The sequence below is a fragment of the Podarcis raffonei genome, chromosome 16 (genome assembly GCF_027172205.1).
Source record: "Podarcis raffonei isolate rPodRaf1 chromosome 16, rPodRaf1.pri, whole genome shotgun sequence".
Lineage (NCBI taxonomy): Eukaryota > Metazoa > Chordata > Lepidosauria > Squamata > Lacertidae > Podarcis > Podarcis raffonei.
Window position 1 is genome coordinate 3,499,040 of NC_070617.1, and position 25,178 is coordinate 3,524,217.

Genomic DNA, 25,178 nt, shown 5'->3' on the forward strand with positions numbered 1-25,178 from the left:
CACACCTGAATGTGAAAGTGAAGCAAGAGCACTCCCTGGTGGGACAGGCCAAAGTAAATCAATATATACCGTTCTGCACACCAGTAGATTGTGGGAAATGTATAAATTGTCCTCATTATTATTCTGGTCCCTGGGCCTCTTCAGAGCCACCCTGAAGCATCACAGAGGCAGAAACTTTAAAAGGGGTGAGAGAAGCAGAGCTTAACCTCTGATACAGGCTTTGCGGAGGCAGCTATTCAGAAGTCAGTGATGTAAAAAGAAAAAGGCAGAGAAGTTTAACTCCTGGCCAGAAGCATCAGTTGCAGGCATCTCAACTCTTCAACTGGCAGAAGCAGGAGGCTGAGAGATGGGGGGGGAGGCGGGGGGATGCTCTGGGGCAGTGTGGGGTAGTGGTTAAGACACTGAGCTAGGGACTGGGAGCAGAATTGGGAGGCCTTTTGCTGTAGCTGCTGTCATCATGGCGTTGCATGTTTACCTGAGCCGGGTAAGGCTGTAACCATGTCAGAGATCTGAGGGAGAGCACCAGCTGAGCATGTAGAACAGCCCCCGATTGAATCACTGGCAGTTCCAGTTTTAGAAATAATCCTCCGAGAACCTCAGCCAGTCAGCCAAAGTAGGCATCCCTAAGTGAAATGGACCAATGTTCCTGCATTGCAGGGGGTGGGCTACATGGCCACAGGGTCCCTTCCAACTCCGTGTAAGGCAGCTGCTACGTGGTTTGTGTCCATGTAGAAGAAAGGTTGTGGCTGCCCTACACCCCATACATTTAAGGCTCCCCCCCCAAAAAATCCTGGGAACTGTAGCTGCGTTTCCCAGCACCCCTAACAAATGAGTTCCCAGGATTCTTCGGAGGTTAAATGCAGTGTGGCCAAACCGATTTTTTTCTCTGTTGAGAGAGGGAAGTAATGGTTCTTATTAAAAAAGGATTAAATGAGTTTACATGGATCTCCTGAGATCTATTTATGCACAATAGAGCCTCCAGATATAGAAGCAATATATCCTGGAGTACCAGTAAACAGGGCAAGCTGCTGCTCGTTTCTGGCTGTTGTGGGGAAAGCACCCAGTGTAATGAACCATGGATTATTACGTAAACGAGCCATTGGCTCTGCAGAAGTGTCTCTGCCAGTTCACAGGTCTGCTAGAAAAAAAAGAAACCTTTGTCCAGTCTCATTAAGAACCATGAGGACTGGGATCTTACTTTATTTTTTCTTGCAAGTAGCTCAGTGATGAGGGGGGTGGGGGTGGGCTGCAGCGCAGTGCACTATGGGTAAAGTGGCATTGGGGTGGGGAGGTGGGCAATGTTCAGGCTCTTGGGCAGGAGAGATGGGTGCTGCCTTCTGTACCAAGGTTTCTTTCTTACTGCCAGCCTGTGCCCCATTGAATGCATACTCAGGGTGCCTTGTGGGTCATGGAGCATCATGGGTACAGGGAAGGGTTGCAGCTCAGCAGGAGGACACCTGCCTTGCATGCAGAAGGCCCCAAATTCAATCCCCCAATGGCATTTCCAGGAAAGCTGGGGGAGATCCTAATCCTCGAGGTGTCGGGAATACACTGTTTTTGAGGTACTGGTCAGCTGACACCCCCCACAACGCCCCATCTCTGGAAACAGACCCCAGAGCACAGCCTCATGAGATTCTGAATCCCAATGTCTATCCCACAGCACATTGAGCCTGAGATGGCACAGCGGTCCAAGTTAATTTGGCCCTGGGGGAAACACCATATTCCCGTATTCTTAAAACCCACCAGCTGAAATTCAGGAAAAAAGAAACTCTTTTCTCATCAACGCTGAGCACAACATCATGAATAAAACATATGGCATATCGTTTATTTTGCATAATTGCTCTGTTAAGCCAGGGCAAGGGACAAAAGGCCGACACGAAAAACAGTAAAATGCTTCTGAGATACGGGCCCACAGACATCATCAAGCTGGTCCTCTTCATCATGAGGGCCAGAAACTTGATTTTTTTTTAAGTACACAAAAGGGGGGGGGAAGAACTAGAGATTATCCAGATGCTTAATTCTGCAGTCATTACTAAAAAGTTATTGTTGCTTTTAAATTGCAAAGTGGTTGGTGCCATATTTTTGGGACGCCGGGAGATCAATCCTTGCGCTTTGGCAAACAATGGCTGAGTTTTGCAAGATAGAAATGAGAATCGCCGTGGGTTTTTAAAAGAATTTATCCTGATCTTTCATTTTTCCTTCTCAGAAAAGACAGGACTGCATTGTTACACTATTCAATATTGTATACATAACTTCTGGAATACGAGAGGAACAGTCTTCCCCTCTATCCAAAGCCTGGGGTGCACCCCACTTTCAACTGAGAATTATGAAAGAAGACAGTGGTCGATTCCAAGAATTCAGGCTTCATGACAAATGTAAGTATATTTCGATGACGATCACACATCTCCAGAACAAGGTTCCCATCGTCTCATCTCAATTCTTACTCCCCACCCCCTAGAACAGGTGAGCAGGATGATGCCTGGATTGGGGGGGGAGAGACAGGTATGTGTGTTCTTTACCCCCCACTGAAGAAGGGGGGGAGGGGAAGACATCACCAGGAACAACAGATGGACAGGAAACCTGCTCAGATTAAATCTGCTTGTTTCCAGAATTGTGTGAGCGCCGGGGGAAGATTGCAGCCCTGTCCCATTTCACATTAAGAGAGGGATGGAGACAAAGGGGACCCACGTGAACCCCAAAATCCTCAACAATGCAACAACAACAAAAAGCTTTTGTGCTACGGATGCTTTTTATGGCTTGGAAGTGTCCCCCGTCCTGAAGCGTTACAAGAAAAAAGGAAGCCAAGAGGGTTCCGCTAATAAGCGAGGCCCACTTTTAATTGCACAAGTTATGGGAGGAAACAGGGCCAGCTTCAATGGTGGATACCTTGAGTCTCATCATCCCAGAAGGCAAACACCACACTTGCTTGTCTGGGTTTCCAGAGAACAGAGGAACCTGAAGGCTTCCTTCAGGACAAGCCATGCCTACTTTTTCCTTGACTAGCCAGGTGCAGCCAGCTTCAATGTCTCCCAACTTCCTTGTTCCCAGTGCCGGCTGGCATCCCAGTTCCCCTATACATTATGGGGAGAGCACAATGCCCTAAAGACACACACAGCATTCAAGCCCTGGTGGGGGGCTTGGCGGCTGCTGGGAAGGGGGGGCACATGAGAAAGTTGCTAGCCCAGCAGGGTGAACCGTTGGGGTGGGGGCAAGCAGACCCCTCCATTTCATTAACACTGCTCGAGGGAGATAACGTGCAAGACCTGAACACACGAGTGCGGACGCTAGTGAAACGAGTGTGCGGCAACGAGTTCCTCTATATGCCTCGGGTGTTCACAGGTGACGGAATTACACAGCGCTTTAAGCATCATTTCAGGGGGCAAATTCTGCCCCCATTCCCTGACATCGTATAAACAAGAATACAATTTTGATATATTTATATATATATATGTATATATGTATAAAAGATTATGGCGTAGGGTGTTTCTTTTTTAAAAAACCAAACACCCATTGAGCTTTTAAAAATCCCTGATGATCGCACACTGAGCATCGTCCACTCATCGGGCTCCCCAAGTCCTCGCGACTGCTTTTTGACTCTGCACACGCGGCTTTCTCCAAAACGCAACCGGTTCGCAGCAGGTCTGCCGGGAAGGAGGGAAACAGCGGCCTCGCCGGAGGCTCCACCCAAGTTGGGAACGAGCCGGACTCCCTCTGCGACGCCTCGCCTGCAGCGCTTCTGCTTCCCAGAAGTAGGAAGACTTTGGCAGTCTTTGACAGAAGTTAGAAAGGGTAGGGGGAGTCACAAACGCTCCTCCCTTCCTGCGTCGCTACACGGGGGGCCAGGGGAAACTGCACTGTCTGCACGGATCTTTTCCCATCCTTATTCCGAAAAGGGGGGGAACATGTTCAGCTCGGGAAACTCTTCGTTGTTGTAGCTGGCTCCCTGTTCCCCCAGCATGGACAACATGTCCTGTAAATGAAAGGGAATTCGAAAATGAGGATGAAATTATCATTGGACTGTATCTTCTAGGACGGGCAGAAAGTGGTTCCTGAAAGCAGGAGAAGGGTTTCCTACTTGCAAACATTTAACAGCGCCCCCTAAAATGAACCCCACCCTCAATTGTGCTATGTAAAACCTTTATCTGTATTAACTCAGACTGTTTCTGCATCATACATTTAAAGCACCCTTATACCACTTTAATAGTTATGGCTTCCCGGAAAGAATCCTGGGGACTGTCGTTTGTTAAGGGCGCTGTGAGAGGATCTAGAGCTGCTGCTGGTCTGTGTAGACAGTACTGAGTTAGGTGGACCAACAGTCTCGTTCAGTATAGTGCAGCTTCTTGGGTTATCAGTGCTTTTAAATAAATCAAAGATGGGGAAATAGTGTCGGCTGCTGGAGGTTTAAATCCTGGTTTGGATCCCTAGCAAGAGGATCCTTGGTGTCTTGGCCTCTGTTTATAAAACAGGGGGGCAGGAAAAGTTACTGGAATCGTGCCGGAGGGGAGGTTGACTGACCGGGAAGACTTCCGACTGGTTTGGTGGTGGCTGCTGGGCGTGCGACTCGCTTGGACTCTGTCCGTGGTGCTGACCCTGCCACTGTGACCACACGGCGACCCCCTCCGCTGCCCGGGGCTGGAACGGGGCTGGGGCCTGCCCGCTCTCTCCAGCAGCTTTGAAAGGAACAAAAATGCGGTTAGCACCGAGTGTAGGAGACAGACTGTTCTTTCCCCATGCCCTTGATAACACGCTTTGGTCTAGATTGACTGGTTTGGCTTAGAAGGAGTTGGTGGGCGGAAACGCCCTGCTTTGGGCTGCAGAAAGAGGTCTAACAATCAGAAGTGGGGCAGAAGGTAGATCCCAGGTGGATTCACAGGAGATGCCCTCCCTTGTGAGGTGCGCCTGTCTCCCTTGTTATTGACATTCAGGAAGCATTTGAAAGTATTCCTGTTGGAAGTCTGAAAAATACTGTTCCCGGCAACCATGAAATGATTGTGTGGTTAATGGCATGCTCTGAATAACTCTTGCAATGTTACAGAGACTTTGGACATATTGGAGAACTGAAATTTGGATGAACTCTAATATGCAGTTGATTAAGAAACTTAAAGCACCCACAGAGGGGAGGAGGGTAGTTCTAAGATTTGGGAGAATCTTGTTTTATTTGAAACTTTTATTTTATTGAAAAATGTTAATCGTGATTTATTTTGTAAAACCAATAAAAATTATTTCAAAAAAGAATTGATTGTGCAATTGTTTCCACAGCAAACACATTTAAAAGGATGTAGAATATTAATCAGCCAAAGGCTTGGTTGAAGGGAAATGCTTTTGCCTGGCGCCTAAAGATATGCAAGGAAGGTGCCAGGTGGGCTTCCCTGGGGAGAGCATTCCACAAGTGGGGAGCCACTACAGAAGAGGCCCTGTTCTCATGTTGCCAGCCTCTGGACCTCTCTTAGAGGAGGCACATGAAAAAGGGACTCAGATGATGATCCCAGGGTCCAGGTAGGTTCATATGGAGAGAGGCGGTCCTTGTAGGCTCCTGTTATGTTCAGGCATGGTCTCCCCAGCCCTAGCAGAAGGTGCCTGGAATTGAACCTGGGACTTTCTGCAAGCAAAGCAGGTATTCTTCTGCTGAGCTCCGGCCCTTCCTGCTGTGCTCAACATACACGCCCATCATTTCACAGCGTTGCTTCTGCAGAACGAGGAACTGCACGGTGACAGAGTCCTGCCTCTTCAGCAGAAGGATCACCGCATGCAACTTCCAAACCCGGTGGGGAACACTCACCAAAGCTGGCGTTGCGGCTGGCAAGGCTTGGGTAGGCAGACCCGCCTGGCGAAGCTGTGGAGCCTTGTGTCGACATGGGGCTGAAGGAGGACGGGGTGCCTTGGAAGGTGCCCATGGCAAAGGAAGGCGGCCGAGTCTTAACAGCGTGGGAAGCCGCCTGCTAGAAGAGCACGAAAAAGAAATTTAAACAGTGAGCAGATAAATAAAAAGCAACTGGTAGGTTACAGGAAGCTGGAGTGTATGTCCTTGCAGGAACAAAATGTCATTCCTTGGGAGATTTTTAAGCAGAGGCTGGATGGCCGTCAGTTATGTACAATCTCGTTGAGATTCCTGCATTGCAGGGGGTTGGACTAGATGACCACCCAGGGTCCCTTCCAACTCTACAGTTCTATGATTCTATGAGGGAGAAGCTTCCTATACTCCTAAACCAGGCCCAGCTCCAGCTCCTCCAGCAGACACGGCAGCTTGTGACTATTCAACACAAAACTGTGGCTAAGCCCACTTCGTACGAGGGATGCCCATATATATGGTTTGTAGGAAAAAGACAAAAACTACCTGGGCGGTGAAAGACGTGCGTGTCGTCCCTGAAGCCCACGTGGTCCCGGAGACCTGATCAGGATTGGAGTGGCGAGAGATCTGGGCCAGGATCTGACCCGCCGAGGCTGAATGCGGTGCCGTGGGCAGCTGCTGCTGAATGACGTTCACGGGGGGCACCATCGTGCTGCTCCTACAGAGGCGAGGAAGAGGGCAGAGTTAAGGGTGGAAAGGCCAGTGTGGCTGAAGAGGCACGCAGAGAGTTGGCATGCCATTCATTCCTCCATTTGTTCACTCAGTTTCTATCTCGCCTTTCTTCCGAGGAGCTCAAGGCGGCATATGTGGTGTGTCCCCCCGCCCCCTTTGATGTAGGTTAAGCTGGGAGACTGTGAGCTTGATGGCTGAGTGAGGATTTGAACCCTCACTCACTTTAACCGCTGCACTGCGGAGGCTGGGATAAACTGGAAAGGAACCTCAGCCAATTGCAGGAGTCTTGAGACTATCCCTTGGACCTCACCTGAAGTTCTCAGTGGGACGAGGAGCTATGAAACTGCTTCCCTGAGAGAAGAGGGACTGGCTGGCGGGCAGAGAGCCAGAAGAGACGGCTTTCGTCTGGTCTGATTGAGAGAGAGAGAGAAGCATGGTTAGCCCCAACCTGGACACCCAAGAACGGGATATTGGGCGGTATCCAACGAAGACCTACTGATACGAATGGGCCTTATTCCGAGAGACTGGCTCTCTCCTTGCCCTTCCTGCTGGCAGATGAAGATAAATTTATTCTGACAAGCTTTTGGGAATGACTGTTTTTAAGGAAAGGGCTTCTGACACTGCTGTGCTGCTTTTTTATTATCTATATTTCAATCTGCCTTTATGCTATTTTCATTCCACTCTAGTTTAAACAAACTATTTTAAAATATGCTTTTAGCTTTTTGTACTTTCTCTGTGCCACTTTAACTTGTGTAAGTCGCCTTGAGTCCCAGCCTGGGGAGAAGGCAGGATTTATAAATTAAACAGCTGAATAAGGAACAAATCCACCACCTTCGTTCATTTCAAGGGGTCCTGGTCTTAGCAGGACTAATGCTGGATCCAACTCACAGAAGCTATAGCAAGAAGGCTGCTTGGGCCCATCTCGCCCAGGACTGTCGACACTGACGGCAGTGCCTCTCCAAGGTTTCAGGTGAGGTCAGACGTCCCCAGCTCTACCTGGATATGCCCCTGGGGATTGAACTTGGGACCTTTGGTGTTCCCCAAGATTTCTCTCTTTTTTTCTCCCAGGGGATGGACTGAAATGGCTACTGATTACCGGCTCCGATTCCCCCCCCCCCCCGATCCCAACCCTCTCACCTGTGCTGATGCTGCTGTAAATTTCACTGAAGCGAGGGTCCCGCTCCTGACTGAAGAGGGTCTCGGCTTTCTCCAGAGGTTTGCCATGGTCCGGGCCGGTGGTGGCCACCGGTTGAACGGCAGCCTGGAAGGAGATGAGCAAACACAGGGTTGCACAGTCAGCTCAGTCCTACTCCTGACTAGATCCTCTGAAATCAACGTGCTTAAGGTCAGTCAAACCCATGAACTGCAGAGTCTTGAGTATGATTAATGTTGGATACAATCTGCAGGTGTCAACATGTGCACACACAACTAAATAAGTGATAAGCCCAGGGATTTATTTCCATTTCCATCCCCCGCCCCGAGAGTTCAGGGCACCATACCCCATTCCTCCTCCCCTAATTTTATCCTCACAACTACCCCAAGAAGTGGGTTAGGCTGAGAGATGGCAACTGGGCCCCTGGACACCCCAATAAGCTTCACGGCTGAGCAAGGATTGGAATCTAGGTGTGTACTAACATAAATCCTGCAACGTGCCAATTAAATGAGAATGGACGGGGTGGGAGAATCCTGTCTGGATTGCCACTCCACAAAATCTATGTTTTCAGTTGTGTGCATGCAAAGGGGGCAGGCTGAAGGATGGCTGAAGGGGGGAGTTATGGGGAAAAAAGTGTCATTTCCTCCTCTCATGCCACTGCAGTCCTGTGCTGGATGACTCCTCTAGTCGCCAATGGCGACTGGCAACTCCACAGAGGTAAGCCCCGTGAGTTCCTTCCAGTGGAGTGTGTGGTGTGCCAAAGGAGGGACACAGTGATCTGTGTCAGCGGGTGTGTTTGTGTGTGCCCTCTGCCAGGTCTTAATTTGGGGCAGGGAGCTGGGACGAGTCCCCATGGAAACTCTTGAAAGCTTTGCCGATTTACCTGGGTGTGGTCGTAACTGGCTAAGCTCTCCCTGACAGGGACCACGTCGACGTCTGTTGGCTGCGTCACCTGCTGCCTGAAACGCAAGCCATTGTTAAGAGGTTAGGAGCCGGTCGTGGGTCTGAGGAAAGTGCCACAGAGCAGGGAGAGGAACTGAGCAGAGCTTACAAGGTGCTCCGACACCTACATGCCCCAGGGGGCCTTGGGATAGACCCCTCACAGAGCAAAGGTCTCCAGGGTGACTCCAGCCAGCCCCCCACTTACCTCGTCGCCAGCTGGGCAGGACTCATCTCCAAAGGCAGGCTGGCGTTCGGGCCCAGTTGGGGCCGCTGCATCTGACTGGCCAAGGCAGGCCGGGATTCCTGGCTGGCGTTCCTGGGGGGTCATCGGGGAAGGGAAGGTCAGGGATCGGAGGGAGCCAATCGCAACCCTCAGAGCGTTCCAGTGAGCCAGGGGGTCTTTATGCCCCTCCCTCCTCCCAAGGCTGTTTTTGGCGCCTGCTAAAGTCTTTTTTGCTACCCCAGACACACAATTCTTTTTACACGTATCTGTTGGTTTTAAATCTGCATTTTGGTAAATTTCAGGTGCGTTTGTTTTTAAAGCTTGATTGTAATCAGTTTAAGAACAAAACAAAACACGTTACACTGTTCTACATAAGTGACTCCATAATAATTGCAAAATCTGGCTTTGATTTCTCTGAAGCTCCCCGTCTGAAGCTGGTATATGGAAATGGGATGGATGAGTGTATGGGTGTGTGGGGTTCTCCCCACCCCCAAGTGAAGGGGCAGAGATAGATTGTGCATAAGCTTACTCAAGCTGACTGCCACAACCCTCTCTCAGAGGCCACCCGCCCCTCCACGACACCACAATTTTTTTAAAAAAACAGACTGAAAGATTGGCAGTGGGCAGAAAATTGAGAGCAGTCTCCAATGTTGGCACTACTCAAAGCAGAGCTACTGAAATCAATCAACATAACTTAGTTCCATTCATTTCAATGGGTCTACTCTCAGTAAAACGTAGCTGGAGATGATTCTTAGTCTTTAGCTCAACCTGCAAATGTGTCCCAGTTTCAGATTTGGGGATGGTGAATGTATGGATTCGCTCAAGGAAATGACAACATGACAATATGGGGCAGACCAAGAGGAGAGCTGGTGTCCTGATGGCTGAGGGGGGCGGCATTATGGGTCGCATCACATGCCAGTCCTACTCAGCAGCAGACCCATTGAAACTAATGAACCTCCTGCTGCGGATCTGGGCCTATGGCTGGCCACTGTGAGAACAGGATGATGAATGGGCCATTGGCCTGATCCAGCAGGCTTTTCTTATGTTCTCCAAGGTAGTCATGTTCTGTAGGTCTGCTCCAATTAAGGCTAGCGTATTCCCTGACATCACAGCAGCCTGTCCAATTAAGAGCAAAAGAGGGGGATACTCAGAGCAGACAGGCGGTTTAGACCAAGGGAAGGGCAGAAAGTAGACTGAGATCTGTGGGGAGATCTCAGGGCAATTTTGCAGTAGATCAACAAGGGTTTCTGACCCCACAGCAAGAAAAAGCAAGTTTTCCCACCTAGGTTAGGCAGCTAAAATGAAGAAATCTGAACTCATATTTAGCAGATTTTTGTGTGTGTGCGAAAGAGCTGTGACCTCTAGCACTGGAAACAAATCCCTAGACTCAGAAATGGGATTGGAGGCTCCTTGCTCCTTAATTCTAAGGGCGGCAGCTAACCAAGTTCCAGTCAGGGCAGACATATGGAAATCTATGGACCTAAGTTAGCCTGTCCACTGATTTCAGTGAGTCCACTCTGCATAGGACTAGCATCGGGTACCCAAAGGCCACATTCACACCACAAATTTAAAGCACAGTGATGCAACTTTAAAGAACCATGGCTTCCCCCCAAGGAATCCTGGGAGCTGTAGTTGATGCTGAGAGTGTTTAGGAAGAGTGCCATGTTCTTCTCCCAGAGCTACAATTCCCAGAGAGGCTTATCCCTCTGTCCCATGAAACTCTGGGAATTGTAGTTCTGGGAAGGGAATAGAGGGGCCTCCTAACAACTCCCAGCACCCTTAACAAATGACATTCTCCCTAATTCTTTGAGGGAAGCTGTGACTTTTCAAAGTTGTATTTAAAAGTGAATGTGCCCTGTCTAATTTTGCATCTGGCTGGTAGGTCTTGGGGTTCAACTGAACAACAACAACAAAAAAGGCAAAGGAGATTTGACAACCCAGAAGCAGAAACTTATTTTAATGCATTTTGCTTTAAAAGAGGCTGGAATGAAGCTAAGGAGGGGTTTTTTGGGGTGGGAGACTGCAAAGCCCCCTCCGCCCTACAAGTCTTTCAAGGACACAGCGAAAGAGCAGGCCCCACTGCCAGTGGGGTGGGTGGGGTTGGCACAGGGGGTCCCCGCGTACGTACTTCACATTGGTGTTGGTACAGATGATGTACTCTATCTCATCTGAGTAGGGGTTCTGGAAGGTGAAGGAGCTAGTTCTCATCCAGAGCCATTCTTGGTTCTTGGACCGGAAACGGAACATGACGGACAAAACTTGGCCTTTTAACTTCACCACCTGGAAAAACGGGGGTGGGGTGGGGGGTTGTTTTGGTTTTACGCCGGCAACAGCAGCAGCCACAGCAGAGGGGTGGAAAGGAAGTCCCCCCCCCCAACAAGACATGCAGTTCCTGAAAGGGCAGCGCTTATCCTAAGATCCAGAATCAGAAGAACCCCAAATAAAGCTCCGCCACTTTGGAGCTTCCCAATCTTAGCCCCCCACTTTCTAAAAAATGCCAGCAAAGGGGGCTAGGGCAAGAGATGAGAATGGGTTGGGGGCTGCAACTTGCCTGCCCTCTTTTAATGCCAGCACTGGCTACAATTCCTTCTTGCCTGGGATTTTGGAGGTTGCTTTCCCTGGGGCAAGGATTCCCCCTATGCCTCTCACCACCCCTGCTTTGTACCCCAAAGGTGGTTTTGCCTGGCTGGAGATGTTTTCTCGAACTCTGATCCTGCCTCTCGCTCACCTGGACAGAAGACAGAGAGGCATCTGTGTGTGTGTAGGAACAAATCTATACTACAGAACTCAAATTTACGTTCTTGGCCACACCCACTTTTGACTCTGGCCCCACCCACCAGTGGCATGTGGCCCCCCGGAAGGTTGCCAAGAACGGAATGCGGCCCTTGAGATGAAAAAGTGTTTCTGCATCCCGCACTAGGGCACCTGGCAGGTATTTATTTCCATTTTCCGCAGATGTTGATGGTTATGGGGTGGAATGCAGGATTGTGAAGGTCGTGAAAAGCCAGCTTTCCCTCCCTCCCTCCCAGGGCTTTGGAAAGATGGCCTGAAGTTTGTGTGCAACCTCTGGATCTTGCTGAACTACGACTCCCACCAGCCCTGACGGCAAGCGTGGCCAACGGCCAGGGAGGAGCAGGATGGGAGTTGTAGTTCAGCAACCTCAGGAAGGCCCAAGGCTCCCCTTGCCTGCTCCGACGGCATTCAAAACACGTTTGCCAAGGGGTGTGTGCTGGGTTGTTGTGCAGATGCCAGGCTGAATCAGTCATGGACTTGTGGCTGGTTTACCTGCTGGAAGCTGTCCCTCAAAAGCTGGTGGTCTTCCGGGTGGCAGAAGTCAACAATATCCTTTCCCAAGAGTTCCTAATTTTTTGCGGGGGGGGGGGCAGGGAGAGAGAGAAAGAGTCAGAATGTCACTGCTGAAGGCAGGTTACCTCTGAATAAAACCAGCCGCTGGGAATAGCAAGTCGGGAGAGCTGTTGCTGTTGAATGTGGGTCTCCTTGTGAGCTTCCCTATGGGGCATCTGGGTGGTGTGCTGTACTAAGGTTACCAGATTTTTTTCAGTGAATCTGGGGACACTTTTCAACTTCAGTAGGAATGATAAGATTTTGTCAGAGGACTGATTTCTAAATCGGGGGACTGTCCCCAGGAAACCTTATGCTATACGCAGCTTTCATTGATTTGAAAGCTGCATTCTACTCAATTTCGCGAGTAAGACTCTGGGACAAGCTGAATTCCTCAAATATAGACAAAAGACTGCTGTACTTGATTAAATGCTTTTACAAAGATACTGTGATGAAAGGCGCACTGCTCTACAAATGGACAACTTACAAGCCACAAAGGGAGTTAAGCAAGGGTGTATTTTAGCCCCGGCACTGTTTAACTTATATATAAATTATATTGTCCAGGATGCTGGACTAAGTGGCGTTCGAAAACTGAAACGTTCGTCAACAGAGACATTTGAAAATTGAGGTACCACTGTATATTGTTCTCCATCTTGTTATGAGTGAGAGGCATATAAATATTTGTATCAATAAAATGTGTCCCATTTAAACAAAACAAAACAAAACAGGATGCTGGACTAAGTGGGCTTTTGGCCTGGACCCAGGGAGCCAATGTGCACCCCCTCCTCCAGTTCCCCGCACCTGCGGCTGGTAGCCAACGGTGGCCACGCAGCGGTGGTCGACGAAGGTGAAGAGGCAGTCGGTGTTGTGCCGCGAGATGAACTCTGTGGGCTGGCAAACGGTGTTTATGTCCACGCAGCTGGGTGAGCTCGTGACCTGCAAGGGAAGGGAGACGCCAAGGTGTTAGGGGCCGGTTACAGAGTGGGGGCTAGGCAGGGATTGGGCTTCCCGCTTGGAGGAGAGACAGCCCTTTCCCCTGCAAGAAGGCAAGTCGGCAAGTGAGGGGAGGCAGGAAACTCTGCGGAAGGCCCCCGATTATTTCTCTCCTTTCTCTTCTTTGGCAGCGGATTCTCCCTAAGAGCTGGGAGAGGTGAGGGACTGGGCCCTAATCTCTGCCATGCGCTCACCAAACTGGCCATCTTGCAGGGATTCTTTAGCCATGATTCCCGCATTGTAGAGGGTTGGACTAGATGGCCCTTGGGTTCCCTTTCCAACTCTCCTACAATTCTACAAAAGTGGCCTCAGGCAAGCTGCCAGCCCCGCCCTGGAGCAACACAGGGGACAGCAATTGTGGTGCGGCTTTTGAGGCTGTCAGATAAGGACACCTGCTGCGATAAGGTACGAAGGAGGCTCAGCAATCGATGGCAACCTGGTTCCCGCGTCCTTTTGGGGCTTGAGGGAAAGGCTAACTCACCTGCAGCCTGCCGATGGCCACCAGGCAGAACTTGCTCCCCTGCCCAGCATCTGGGTCGTCATCCGGGAGGGAGACCCCTGTGGGTGGCAAGAAGGAGGAGTTCAGCTCAGATCCAGGACAGGCTTTTCTCAAAGGTGGGTTCTGGTCTTAGTGGGTTAAAAATATATATGTTATCGACCCCATGTGGCTGGTAGAGTGGGAGAAATTTGGTGGAGGTAGAGAAGGACCAGCATTGTGTGAAAAACTTCTGAACCAAGGGGTAATTAGAAGCCTTTGAAAAAGGGGGTCTCCCTGCGGAAAGGCTCGCAGGGTAAAATTAGTGGGGATTTTGCTATGGGAAAGGAGGGAGAAAACAACTGACAGAGGGGGAGAAGAAGGGATGCAGTAAATGTTAAAAAAATTGCTAGTAAATTAAAAAAAGAAAGATGAGGGAAAGAGGGAAGTGAAAGAACCTCAGAAAGGAAAATTGACAGTTATGTAGAAGAAAAATGAAAACAAGGGAAAGAAAATCTGAGCAAGTTAGGATGCATGGCATTATTTATGCATAGATACAACCTGAGCATAGGATGGAGGGGCTCACAGCATTAAAACTCCAGCAGATATTGCCTCCTCATTAAGTTCCCAGCAAGATTATCAAATTGTAGCTTTGGATCCAGAACAGAGCAGGACAATCCTGTGTGTCTCCAGCTTCCAGCATAGAACAACACACACACACATTTTCTCTCTCTCTTTTTCACACAGAGCGCCCCCTGGCCTATCGTTCTCCAGCCTAGGATGACTTGGCATACAGACAGGTAAGGTGGGAAAAGACGCCCCCATTGGTCTCTACGGCAACCAAGCCCGCTCTTTGGACATGTAAATGGCAGTACTTCAGCGGCCAGCTAAAGCTGGAATCTTGCGAAGAAACTTGTCTGAGCAGTTCAGTGGCTTCTTTTACTAGACTCTAAACCCACTGGATACAAGATCACAGGTCTGGAAGGGACCCATGAACATTGTCCAGACTTCCCGCCCTCCTGATAAAAACCCTGTAACACTTTATTTTTGGAAGAACAGGACTTCAAAGTAACAGGAAATAAATGAATTAGCAGAAACATTAAAAAGCGGGTCTTCCAGAATGAGACATTCAGGTGAGGTTACCTGCCGGTGGCCAGGCTTTGATGTAGCCTGTGCAGTGGACCACGACAAAATGAGGCTCACCATCCTTCACAGCACCCAACCCATTCCTGGACGGAGGGAACAGAGAGAAATATGTTGCCAGGGCTGCATTTGCTGGTCTTACTGGGGTGCGGGGGGGGGGATGAGAGTCCACCAGAACTCTCAGCAAAACAACCTGCCAACAAAAACCTCAGCTCTACCCCCTGCACTGATTAAACAAATGTGAGAGGCAGCGGTGGTCTAGTGGTTAGAGTATCAGACTAGGACCTGGAAGATCAGAGTTTGACTACTCCGCTTTGCCACATGAAGCTAACATTGGGCTGCTCGCTAGCCCTTATCAGCCAACCAAGCCCTGGCTCCCTGAACAACCAGTTTTACCGAGTCCTGTTTCTCATAAAGCTGAGGCGGTTCATGGAGACTGGATCCACCGTGGCATTGCCGCATCTGCGGAGCGAAGGACAGAAACAAACTCAAGTTACTTCCACTTTCACCCAAAGATTCTGGTTCCTCCCGCCCCCTGCAAGACGTTTGTATCTTCACTTAGGGACCAAGCTGGCCCACAACCCTTTGCCTGCTTCCTTGTGGCAGAACTACACAGATTTGCTTCAATGCAGCCTGGCCAGGGAGCACTCCCAAAAGCCATGCTGTGGCTGCTTCTGGTCATGAAGCTAAGAGTCTACTGGATCAGGCCAGGGGCCCATCTAGTCCAGTGTCCTGTTCTCACAGTGGCTGACCAGATGCCTCTAGGAACCCCACAAGCAGGAACTGAGGACAAGAGCCCTCTCCCCTCCTGTGGATTCCAGAAACTTTTATTCAAAAAGAGTTTGGATTTGATATCCCACCTTTCACTCCCCTTCAGGAGTCTCAAAGCGGCTCACATTCTCCTTTCCCTTCCTCCCCCACAACAAACACTCTGTGAGGTGAGTGGGGCTGAGAGACTTCAGAGAAGTGTGACTGGCCCAAGGTCACCCAGCAGCTGCATGTGGAGGAGCGGAGACGCGAACCCGGTTCCCCAGATTACGAGACTACCGCTCTTAACCACTACACCACACTGGCTCTCTAACAATGCAGTTGCTGATGAATGTGACAGCTAACCATTTCTGGGGACTTTTAAGGCTGAAGGGGAGAAACCTGGAGCAGGAATCCCCACCCCAGCCCTGCCTGGAACTTAATACCCCTGTATGTTTTTTAATTTGCTGTAAGTCATCTGGAGACTGCTATATATCAGGCAACTGACGAATTGAATATTAATAATAATATTCTCTCCTTCCTCCTCACCCACACAGCAGCGACGAGTGTGTGAATTAACACTCGTTTCAAAATCTCCCCAATCCATTTATATTTTACAGCAGGAGGCTTTTAAAAAATAATAATACTATTAATATACAGATTTGGCAGTTCACTGAACAAGTGGTTAGTGGGGCTGTCCTTTTGTGCAATAGATTTTCTACATAAACCAGGTCCCTATTGGAAGCTTTGCTTGGGTTTTCTCAGGGCTGCATTTTTATTTAAAGGTTTGTTCCCTGACCTGAGTATGAACCAGTGGTGTAGAAGTAAATTCTTAATACACTACGTTGCTTGGCACATTTTTTAACAGAAACATGGCCTTGAATGAGCTCTCCTTTTCTGAAAGTTCAGCAATGAATTTATTACCGTATTTACTTGAATCTAATGCTCACCTTTTTGGCCGAATTATGCTGTGAAAATTAAGGCACGCATTAGCTTCGATGGCACATTTACATTTGCCGGCGAATACTTTTTTGGGGTTTCACGGTTCTGAAAATTGAGTCGCACATTAGATTTGATGGTGCATTAGACTCGAGTAAATACGGTAGCTACAATACACTTCCAAAGCACCATAGCGTACTGTTGCATTGCACCAAGGCCTCTTGGCCTGCCCCTCTCACTTTTTCCTAAACTAAAAAGCCATAGATTCTGCTAGAGGAGTTACTGCAGCCCCCGCAGCATCCTGGATCCTTTCATTTGCCCTTCCCTAACCCTTTTCCTTTGGGACGCGGGTGGCGCTGTGGGTTAAACCACAGAGCCTAGGACTTGCCGATCAGAAGGGAGGCGGTTCGAATCCCCATGACGGGGTGAGCTCCCGTTGCTCAGTCCCTGCTCCTGCCAACCTAGCAGTTTCAAAGCAAGTCAAAGTGCAAGTAGATAAATAGGTACTGCTCCGGCGGAAAGGTAAACAGCGTTTCCGTGCGCTGCTCTGGTTCTCCAGAAGTGGCTTAGTCATGCTGGCCATATGACCCGGAAGCTGTACGCCAGCTCCCTTGGCCAGTAAAGCGAGATGAGCGCCGCAACCCCAGAGTCGTCCAAAACGGGACCTAACGGTCAGGGGTCCCTTTACCTTTACCTAACCCTTTCCCCAGGTCTATAATATCCATTAATATGGTCAGACAACCAGTACCATACTCCGTGCCAGCTTCAATCCTCTACATAGGGAAAGGAATGTCCCCTTCCTGAAACCCTGGAGAGCCTCTGCCCGTCAGTGTATACAGCACTGGTCTAGATGGACCAAGGGTCTGACAGTATAAGACAGCTTCCAGTGATCCTGGGCTCATGTTTTGCCAAATCACGCTCTGGCACTGCATCCCAAGCAGGCCGTTACAATTCTCCCTTGTTTGCAGTCCTTATTTACGCCCAGCTCACGCAGAAACGACATGTGGGTTTTGTACCGCGAACCGAGGAGCCCCATCCTACCTCATCCGACAAATGAAAGACCGCCGGGATCCCATGCACATCCGCATGGATTGCTGCCCTTCCTTCTTGACGGTCCCCGTCTTCAGGTCCAGGATGCGACCTGGGAAACAGGAAATCGTCATTGTCAGAGTCAAAAATGTGAGGGCAGTTCTGCTCAGGAGAAACCTACCTTTCAAGGTTGTTGTTGGGGTGTTATGCACTCCCCAGCAAAAGGAATGCACATGGCAGTTAAGAATTGACTCAAATGTGGACACTTACAGTAGCTTTTATGGCTCCCAATAACCATGCACTAGAATTCTCTGGGTTGCGCTCTATGGAGCAATTGCAGCAACAGGGAATCTCCAGTTTATGTACCTGCTCCCAATGGGCTGCGCACACACAGCTGGAGATTATGCCTGCATGGAAACTTCCCCTGCTCCTCCCTTTTCAATTCCCTCCTGGTTCTGGAAGACAGTGGTTCTTCACTTGCCTGACCTGCCTCTTCCTCCTCTTCTTCCGACCCATTCTGTGCTCCACCCTCCAGCTCTGAAGATTCTCTTGCCTCCTGGCTAACACAGGCCCCCACAGATCATTGACCAACTCTCCCAAATCAGACTCCAGCCCTCTCCCCTCCGCAATGCACCCTTACCAGCACGCTGCCCACCCCCAACAGCAGGTGTATTCTGCGATGCAAAAACCTCAGAAGAGCCCTGCTGGATCAGGACCAAAGGACCATCAGGACCAACATCCTGTTCTCACAACAGTCAAATGACCCAAACCACCCAGGAATCTAGACAGATTGCCTTGGGACCTGGAGGTTCAATGGGAACATCTGAAGAGCTGGATCAGGCCAACGGCCCGTCCAGTCCAGCATCCTGTTCTCACAGTGGCCAACCAGGTGCCTGTGAGAAACTTGCAAGCAGGATTTGAGTTCAAGAGCAACTCTGCCCTCTTGTGGTTTCCAGCAAGTGGCATTGGGTTCTGCTTCCCCGAGGTGACTGCATTGTTGCCATTCTGAGTGGAATGGGAGGCACTCCTGTGCTAAAAAGCAGGGCGAAGCATAAATCCCGGGACATCCACGGTTATGAAATGTTAACAGGATTTCAGCAGGAAGTTACAGGACTGGGATGGTGGTGGCAGGACGGCCGAGCTCACCCGTGAGGGCGTTCTCCGACGTGGAGAGCTGTTCCCGCAGCTTGTCCACGTCGTCGGGGTGCACCTGGTCGTAGAGGGTGCTGCCGAACCACTGGGACTGGGGCTGGTTCAGGACGGGCGTCACGGAGTCGGAGACGTACACCACCCGGCCCGTCTCGCAGGACACGATGAAGAGGAACCCGTCGGCCGCCTCCAGAATCAAGTGTTTGAGCTCCTGCAGAGAGAGATAGAGAGATGGCAGAGCATTAAGCTCAGTAGTGTCCACACTGACTGGCAGCAGGCATTCCCATCCCGACCTGGAGATGCCAGCAATTGGATCTGGGACCTTTTGCATGCAAAGTCTGTGCTCTACCCCTGAGGAATGGCTCCCGAAAAATAAACTCAAGATTCTAGTCCTCATGACTCTGAATAGGAACATTGGGAGCTACTTTGCCCCAAGCCAAACCCATGATTGCCCCACTTAGACCAGCACTGTCTACACTGACAGCCAGAGGGGTCTCTGGGGATTGAGAGAGCGACTTCCAGCCTTATGTGGAAAATCATTTATTACATTTGTATTCCACCTTTCTTCCAAGGACCTCAAGGTGGCGAACACAGTTTCCCTCTTCCTCCACTTCATCATCGCAACAACCCTGTGAGGGAGGTGAGGCTGAGAGAGGCAGTGACTGGCCCAACCAAGGCCCCCCACAGTGAGCTTCCTGGCTGACTGGGGATTCGAACCCTGCTCTCCCAGGTCCTGGTCCGACACTCTCACTGGCGTTTCTCAAACTTGGGTCCCCAGCCATTGTTGGATTACAGCTCCCATCATCCCTAGGTAGCAGGACCAACAGTCCGGGATGATCAAGTCTCATGTGGCCAAATATACACTGGGGGGAAATCCAATTCACTTCAGACCCGGAAATAGTGGGAGAGAGCTGGAAATTCCTTGTGGCACACAAGGAGAGCCCGAAGAGGACGTCAGGGAGGGCAGAGGAAGCCCCGAAAGTACCAGAGACACAGCAGCGATTTGTTTAGGCTGCTCAGCCTCTCCACCTAACAGCTGCTGCCACTTTTATTTACACGTCCTCCAGCCTCCTGGAGGCCCCAGAACTTCAATTCTAGTTATGGATATTTTTGGATCCAGTATTTTTGCTCTGGGTTGGAGAAGGCACAGCACGGAGGGCGTTTAAAGGGTGCTCCCTACTTACACACATGGAGGCCTTGTACATAACCCCCGCGTTAAGTGGGGGAACGGAACGCCTGTGTCGGAATTCCGTATGGCCGACCTACTCCTCCTCGGACGTTCCTCCAACGGTGATTAACGACCTAAGCCTTTGATGAGGCTTCAGGCACGTTCCCTCATCCATCCAAGCAGCAGAAGGACAAGAAATATAAGCTACATTGCTAGGTTTTATTTCTAACTACGCAGACAGAAAAGAATATACATCCTCTCTCTGTGAGAGACAGTGAACCAACTGAGACAAAGAAACAGGAAACCAGTAACAACAACATCTGTCTCCCATCTGACTTCCAATAGTCTGGAATGTAAACAGAGTCTTGTGACTCCAAAAACTGCACAGAAATCTAACAGCCTGTACCTGGTCAGTGAGGAAGGAGGGCTTGTAGGTGCCGTCAGTGGAGGTGTTCCCGGTGCCCCGCAGGGACTTCATGTGCGAGACGGCCATGCGCAGGATGGTGAGCTTGTCCGGCTTGCGGGCCAGGGCGCTGCAGGTGGGCACCATGTCCGACAGCTCTGTGATGTAGGCCGTCATCTTGTTCCTCCGGCGGCGCTCGATCTCGCTGTGGTTCTCCCTGCAGGTTGGCGGGAGGGCGAAAGGAGGCAGGCCGGTTAGTTCACAAGGCTCCAGCGCCCAACCCTGCGCACGGTCGCACGAGAGGAGGAGGAAAGGAATGGATGCGGGGCCAGGAATCGTGGTTAGAGGCTGCAAAACTCTCATGCTGGACATGCAACAGGGGAGGGAAAGGTGCAAGAGAAACTTCTGGCCGCTTCAAAACAGGAACCACCATAGAAGCAGCTCGACTGCACTTGGAGCCAAAAGGACCATTGGGCGCAGGGTTCTGCTTCTGGCAATGGGCAGCCAGTTAGGTGCCTTTGGGATGCTCACAGCGCACAGCGGTTGAGAGCATGAGAAGAGCCCTGTAGCCAGATCAGGCCACTGGGGGCCCATGTGGTCTGGCACCCTGTTCTCACGGTGGCCAAAGGCATTGAGACAGGCTGCCTCTGGATCTCAGTAGCTGAGAAACAAGCTGAGCTTTGGAGAAGCAAACCACGGTTTGTTGGATCATCCGTGGGGCAACACATAGTCAACCTCTGATTAAGCAAACCACAGTTTGCTTAGTCAATCTGTGATTAAGCAAACCACAGTTACGTGCGAACAGGCCCTCAGGCGTGGTAATGACGTAACAGGCCACTTTAAAGGAAACATTCACAGGTTGGTCTGTGAAAGCCAGGACCCTCCCTTCCAACACTCCTCCCCTCCAAAAAAAGAGATTATGCTGGGCTTCCTACAAGGAAAAAAGAAACCAGGTTAGAGGCAACGGAATGAGTTCGATGTGTGGCAAGCATGGAATGGGAGATGGAACTGGATGGATGGTGGAGTGAAGACGGAACAAGTATTTTTTTTTCCTTTAATGAAAAAAAAGTAGACTTGGAATTGTCCATCTTGACAACTAATTTTTGGGCACCTTTGGCTGGGATCTCGTGCTTCCCAGGACAAACACACAAAGCTACCAAGTGAAGCAAAAAAAGGGACCAACTTTTCCACAGAGAGGACTTATGGGCTTCTCTGCAGAACTCCTCGCCAGTGCTCCCCCCTACATCCCTTCTCTGCACAAGAAGTTGGGGGGCCTGGCACTAGTGCGACTCGCAGAGTAACCATGGGAGATCTTGGCTTAGGCTGAATTGGACGCCCACAAAAAGCTGAGAATCTTGACACCTGACAAGAAATCCTTCAGATCCTCAAGAGCCTTCTCCTCCCCCCCAAACCAGGTGTGGCGAAACCTTTGGTCCTCCAGCTGTTTATTTATTGCTGATTGATTGCACTTAGATCCCACCTCCTTTCCCCCAAGGAGCTCACAGTACATGGCTCTCCTCCCTCCCCACTTTATCCTCACAACAACCCTGCGAGGTAGGCGAGGCTGAGAGAGGCAGCGATTGGCCTACGGTTACTTCGTGGCTAAGTGGGGATTCAAACCCTGGTCTCTACAAGGTCCAACACGGACCACTGCACTGCAATGGCTCCCAGTCTGTTGCTGAACTACAGCTCCCATCAGCAAGCACGGCCAATGGCCAGGCATGATGGTGATGATGATGGGAGTTGTAGTCCAGCATCATCCAGAGGGCCAGAGATTCCCCCACACCTGACGTAAGGGGGAGGGAGACGGCTGCAGCCCCAGGAGGCTTCTTCGGCCCAGGGAATGGGGTGGCTCTCCAACGTAACTGTTGAACTACAACTCCCAGCAATGTCATCATCAACGCTGACCGCTGGGCCAGCCTGGCAGGGGCTGATGCGCGTTGGTGGTTCAAGAACACATGGAGGAAAGAGATGCTTTTCTCTAGACCTTTAATGTCCTGAAATGCTGTAACACACACACATGCTACAGAAAAACAACCTTGCAGAAACTGTTGCCGTTCTCTCTCTACCTGCCTTGGGGTCTATACTCCCAATATTCGAACTCGCTTTCCACTACAGTTTGGACATGACAAATCTTTAGCTCTCGGTTATGTTCAGGATTATCATCCTACTTGGACCAAGTCTCTGTGCTTGCTATCTGCTGGATCTATTGTGGATTGTGGCCTTTCCCTCTGAACCAGCCCAGAGGGAAATTTCACCTTGCCAGCTCCATCCCTATGACTCTACCCCACAGGAAAACCCCACGCAGACTGCATGCCATCTGAAAGCCTTTGCCCCACTGCTAAACAAAGACTTCAACACAATCCATCGGGTGGGACTTTGCTCTTCTGGGTTGCGGGCGGTTTGGAAGTAAAAGAAAAAAAGAGTCCAGCTGTAGATTCACGCCAAAGTGGGGGCCTGTCTTGTCCAGCGTCCTATCTGCACAGCTGCCAAATGCTCCTAGGAAGCGAGATAGACTGCCTCTGGACCTGGAGGTTCCAGAAAAGCCTGGCTGCTGGATCAGACCAAGGGGGTCCCACCTAGTCCAGAGTCTGATTCTCACAGCGGCCAACCAGAGATGCACCAACAGAAACCCCCCAAGTTCTACTGAAAGGGCGCGATACCAATAAATAAGTTTCAAGGTTTCCAGGTAGGTGCAGGGAGAGAGTCTCAACATGCTCAGCAGGCTCAAGTGCCATCTCAAGCACCGAAGTCAAGATTAAGCTGCAAAAATAAAAAGGATTCTAAAAGTGCTTGCCGCTGCTACCTGTGGGACTGTTGTTAATGTAGGTTAAACGTCTCTCTCACCCACCCACCCGAAGCATCGCAATCAAGGGGCCGGTGGCTTTGGACTGGCGATAAGAGGAGCCTGAGGAGATATGCTAGGCATCTTCAAATATCTCAAGGGCTGTCACATGGAAGAGGGAACAAGCTTGTTTTCTCCTGCTCTGGAGGGCAATAGCTTCAAGTTACAAGAAAGGAAATTCCGACTAAACATTAGGAAGAAGTTTCTGACAGTAAGAGCTGTTTGAGAGTGCAACAGACTCCCTTTGCAGTTTTTGGACTCCTTCCTTGGAGGTGTTTAAGCAGAAGTTGGATGGCCATCTGTCATGGATGCTTGAGCTGTGATTCCTGCATTGCAGCGGGTTGGACTGGATGACCCTCAGGGTCCCTTCCAACTCAATTCTCGGCTAAGGAGTGGCAGCCAAGGTCCTTTTGGTCGCCCCATTAAAAAACCAGCCTGCCATCAAGTTCCCCTGTTGATTGGGCAGCCAGATGAGGCATAAGCGATGGCAGCTGCCGACCCCCTGACAAAGGCCGGCTTCATCATAAGCCAGTAGAGCAGGAACAAAGAAAGCTGCCTTATACAGAATCAGCCCACTGGTCCATCCAGCTCAGCATCGTCAGCACTGACTGGCAGCAGCGTTCCAAGATTTCAGACTTAAGAGGGCATTCCTGGTCTACCTGGAGATACCGGGGACCTTCTGCATGCAAAGCAGGTGATCTGAAACTCAGCTATAGCCCTTACCCTAAAATAAAGTAAGAATCCAGTCCTCATGGCTGAACGAAGGGTTTCTACCAAGCCAGACCCTTGTTCCGCCCAGCTCTGCCTTGTCTACACTGACCTGCTGAAGTTCTCCAGGGTTTCAGGCATGAAACATTCGCAGCTCCACCTGGAACTGGGAAATGAACCCGGGTTCATTTGAATGCCGCTGCTGAGCCCCTTGCCCTTATTTTGCAACCCACCCTGCTTCTGAAAGAGAGCCAAACATGCCGTTCATCAAACCAAACCGGGAAAGGTGCTGATTTTTCAGGTAAGTCTCGTGTTTGGGTTCAAGACCTTGATTTAAGGAAGGAAGCGGGTGAGGGCAGGGAGACTATTAAGAGGAGGCGGACGGGGAGGGGTGTCACAGAGGAGGAAAAGAGGAGGAGGAGGAGAAGGAGCTCTGCTTTGCCATGCTTAAATAAAAAACACACACAACCAAATCTCCATTCTCCTACCTGGCCAGTCTTTCCTTATCCGCTGAGCTCTGCTCATCATCAGACCTGGAAATAAAAGGGGTGAGCGAAGCTAAAACTGGGGAGGAAAAAAAATTATTTTAAAGTAACAGGGAATAAAAGAAAGGAGGGTGGTGGGGAGGGAATGTAACAGGAGACCCAATTTATCTGCAATAAGACGCGGAAGGTGGGTGGGGGGTGTCATGACTTTGCTGGCATTCTGGAACCAGCTGCAGGCTGGGTGCTGTATGCCCTGAGTCTCCGCCCAGAGGGGTTTCCAAACCGTGTTAGAGAAACAGATGAGGGTGGAGAGAGAAAAAACGAGGTGAGGGAAGAGGAGAAAGTCTGGCCAGAGTATAGTGTGGAGCAAGTGAAGGACGAGTCAGGTGGCGTAGCAGGACCCCACAAAGGACACTATGTAGGTATATATTTATTTATTTTTATTTCACTATATATATACAGAGAGCATTATTGTAAAACAAACAATACTAAACCTCAGCCTCAAAGCATGTTACAAAAAGAATAAAACAATGAAAGCATCAGGGGGGAAAAACCTGTGTGTGTGTGTGTGTGTGTGTGTGTGTGTGTGTGTAGAATAGAATCATAGAATCATAGAGTTGGAAGAGACCACAAGGGCCATCGAGTCCAACCCCCTGCCAAGCAGGAAACACCTTCAGAGCACTCCTGACATATGGTTGTCAAGCCTCTGCTTAAAGACCTCCAAAGAAGGAGACTCCACCACACTCCTTGGCAGCAAATTCCACTGTCAAACAGCTCTTACTGTCAGGAAGTTCTTCCTAATGTTTAGGTGGAATCTTCTTTCTTGTAGTTTGGATCCATTGCTCCGTGTCCGCTTCTCTGGAGCAGCAGAAAACAACCTTTCTCCCTCCTCTATGTGACATCCTTTTATATAT

General features: G+C 50.1%; 1 protein-coding gene and 2 long non-coding RNA genes across 7 annotated transcripts in view; 2 read left to right on the top strand and 1 right to left on the bottom strand.

The window, feature by feature from the left end:
* Positions 1–1,804: 1,804 nt before the first annotated feature.
* Positions 1,805–25,178, bottom strand: part of ARNT (aryl hydrocarbon receptor nuclear translocator) — a 36,873-nt gene continuing 13,499 nt past the window's right edge. The window contains exons 5-22 of one of the 3 annotated variants that reach the window (XM_053368780.1): positions 24,268–24,312; positions 20,230–20,443; positions 18,653–18,866; positions 17,519–17,618; positions 15,188–15,253; positions 14,792–14,877; positions 13,655–13,731; positions 12,982–13,116; positions 12,124–12,198; positions 10,967–11,118; positions 8,821–8,931; positions 8,557–8,632; positions 7,658–7,781; positions 6,831–6,930; positions 6,335–6,506; positions 5,780–5,936; positions 4,516–4,670; positions 1,805–3,970 (exon numbers count right to left, since the gene is read on the bottom strand). In XM_053368780.1, the coding sequence (XP_053224755.1) occupies positions 3,881–3,970; positions 4,516–4,670; positions 5,780–5,936; positions 6,335–6,506; positions 6,831–6,930; positions 7,658–7,781; positions 8,557–8,632; positions 8,821–8,931; positions 10,967–11,118; positions 12,124–12,198; positions 12,982–13,116; positions 13,655–13,731; positions 14,792–14,877; positions 15,188–15,253; positions 17,519–17,618; positions 18,653–18,866; positions 20,230–20,443; positions 24,268–24,312 (2,149 nt within the window). In that variant the 3' untranslated portion in view covers positions 1,805–3,880. Of the gene's footprint in view, positions 3,971–4,515; positions 4,671–5,779; positions 5,940–6,334; positions 6,507–6,830; positions 6,931–7,657; positions 7,782–8,556; positions 8,633–8,820; positions 8,932–10,966; positions 11,119–12,123; positions 12,199–12,981; positions 13,117–13,654; positions 13,732–14,791; positions 14,878–15,187; positions 15,254–17,518; positions 17,619–18,652; positions 18,867–20,229; positions 20,444–24,267; positions 24,313–25,178 lie in introns of all 3 variants that reach the window. The other 2 variants (XM_053368779.1, XM_053368782.1) reach the window with 2 other exon arrangements.
* Positions 2,268–11,210, top strand: LOC128403745 (uncharacterized). Of its 3 annotated transcripts, none has more exons than XR_008328000.1 (3): positions 2,268–2,375; positions 7,589–8,657; positions 10,721–11,210. It is a non-coding gene; the product is annotated as an uncharacterized LOC128403745 (long non-coding RNA). The 3 variants fall into 3 exon arrangements; XR_008328001.1 differs by having other exon boundaries at positions 7,589–7,865; positions 8,245–11,210; XR_008327999.1 differs by having other exon boundaries at positions 7,589–11,210.
* On the top strand, positions 11,669–14,553 carry LOC128403746 (uncharacterized). Its single transcript, XR_008328002.1, has 2 exons — positions 11,669–11,770; positions 14,396–14,553. It is a non-coding gene; the product is annotated as an uncharacterized LOC128403746 (long non-coding RNA).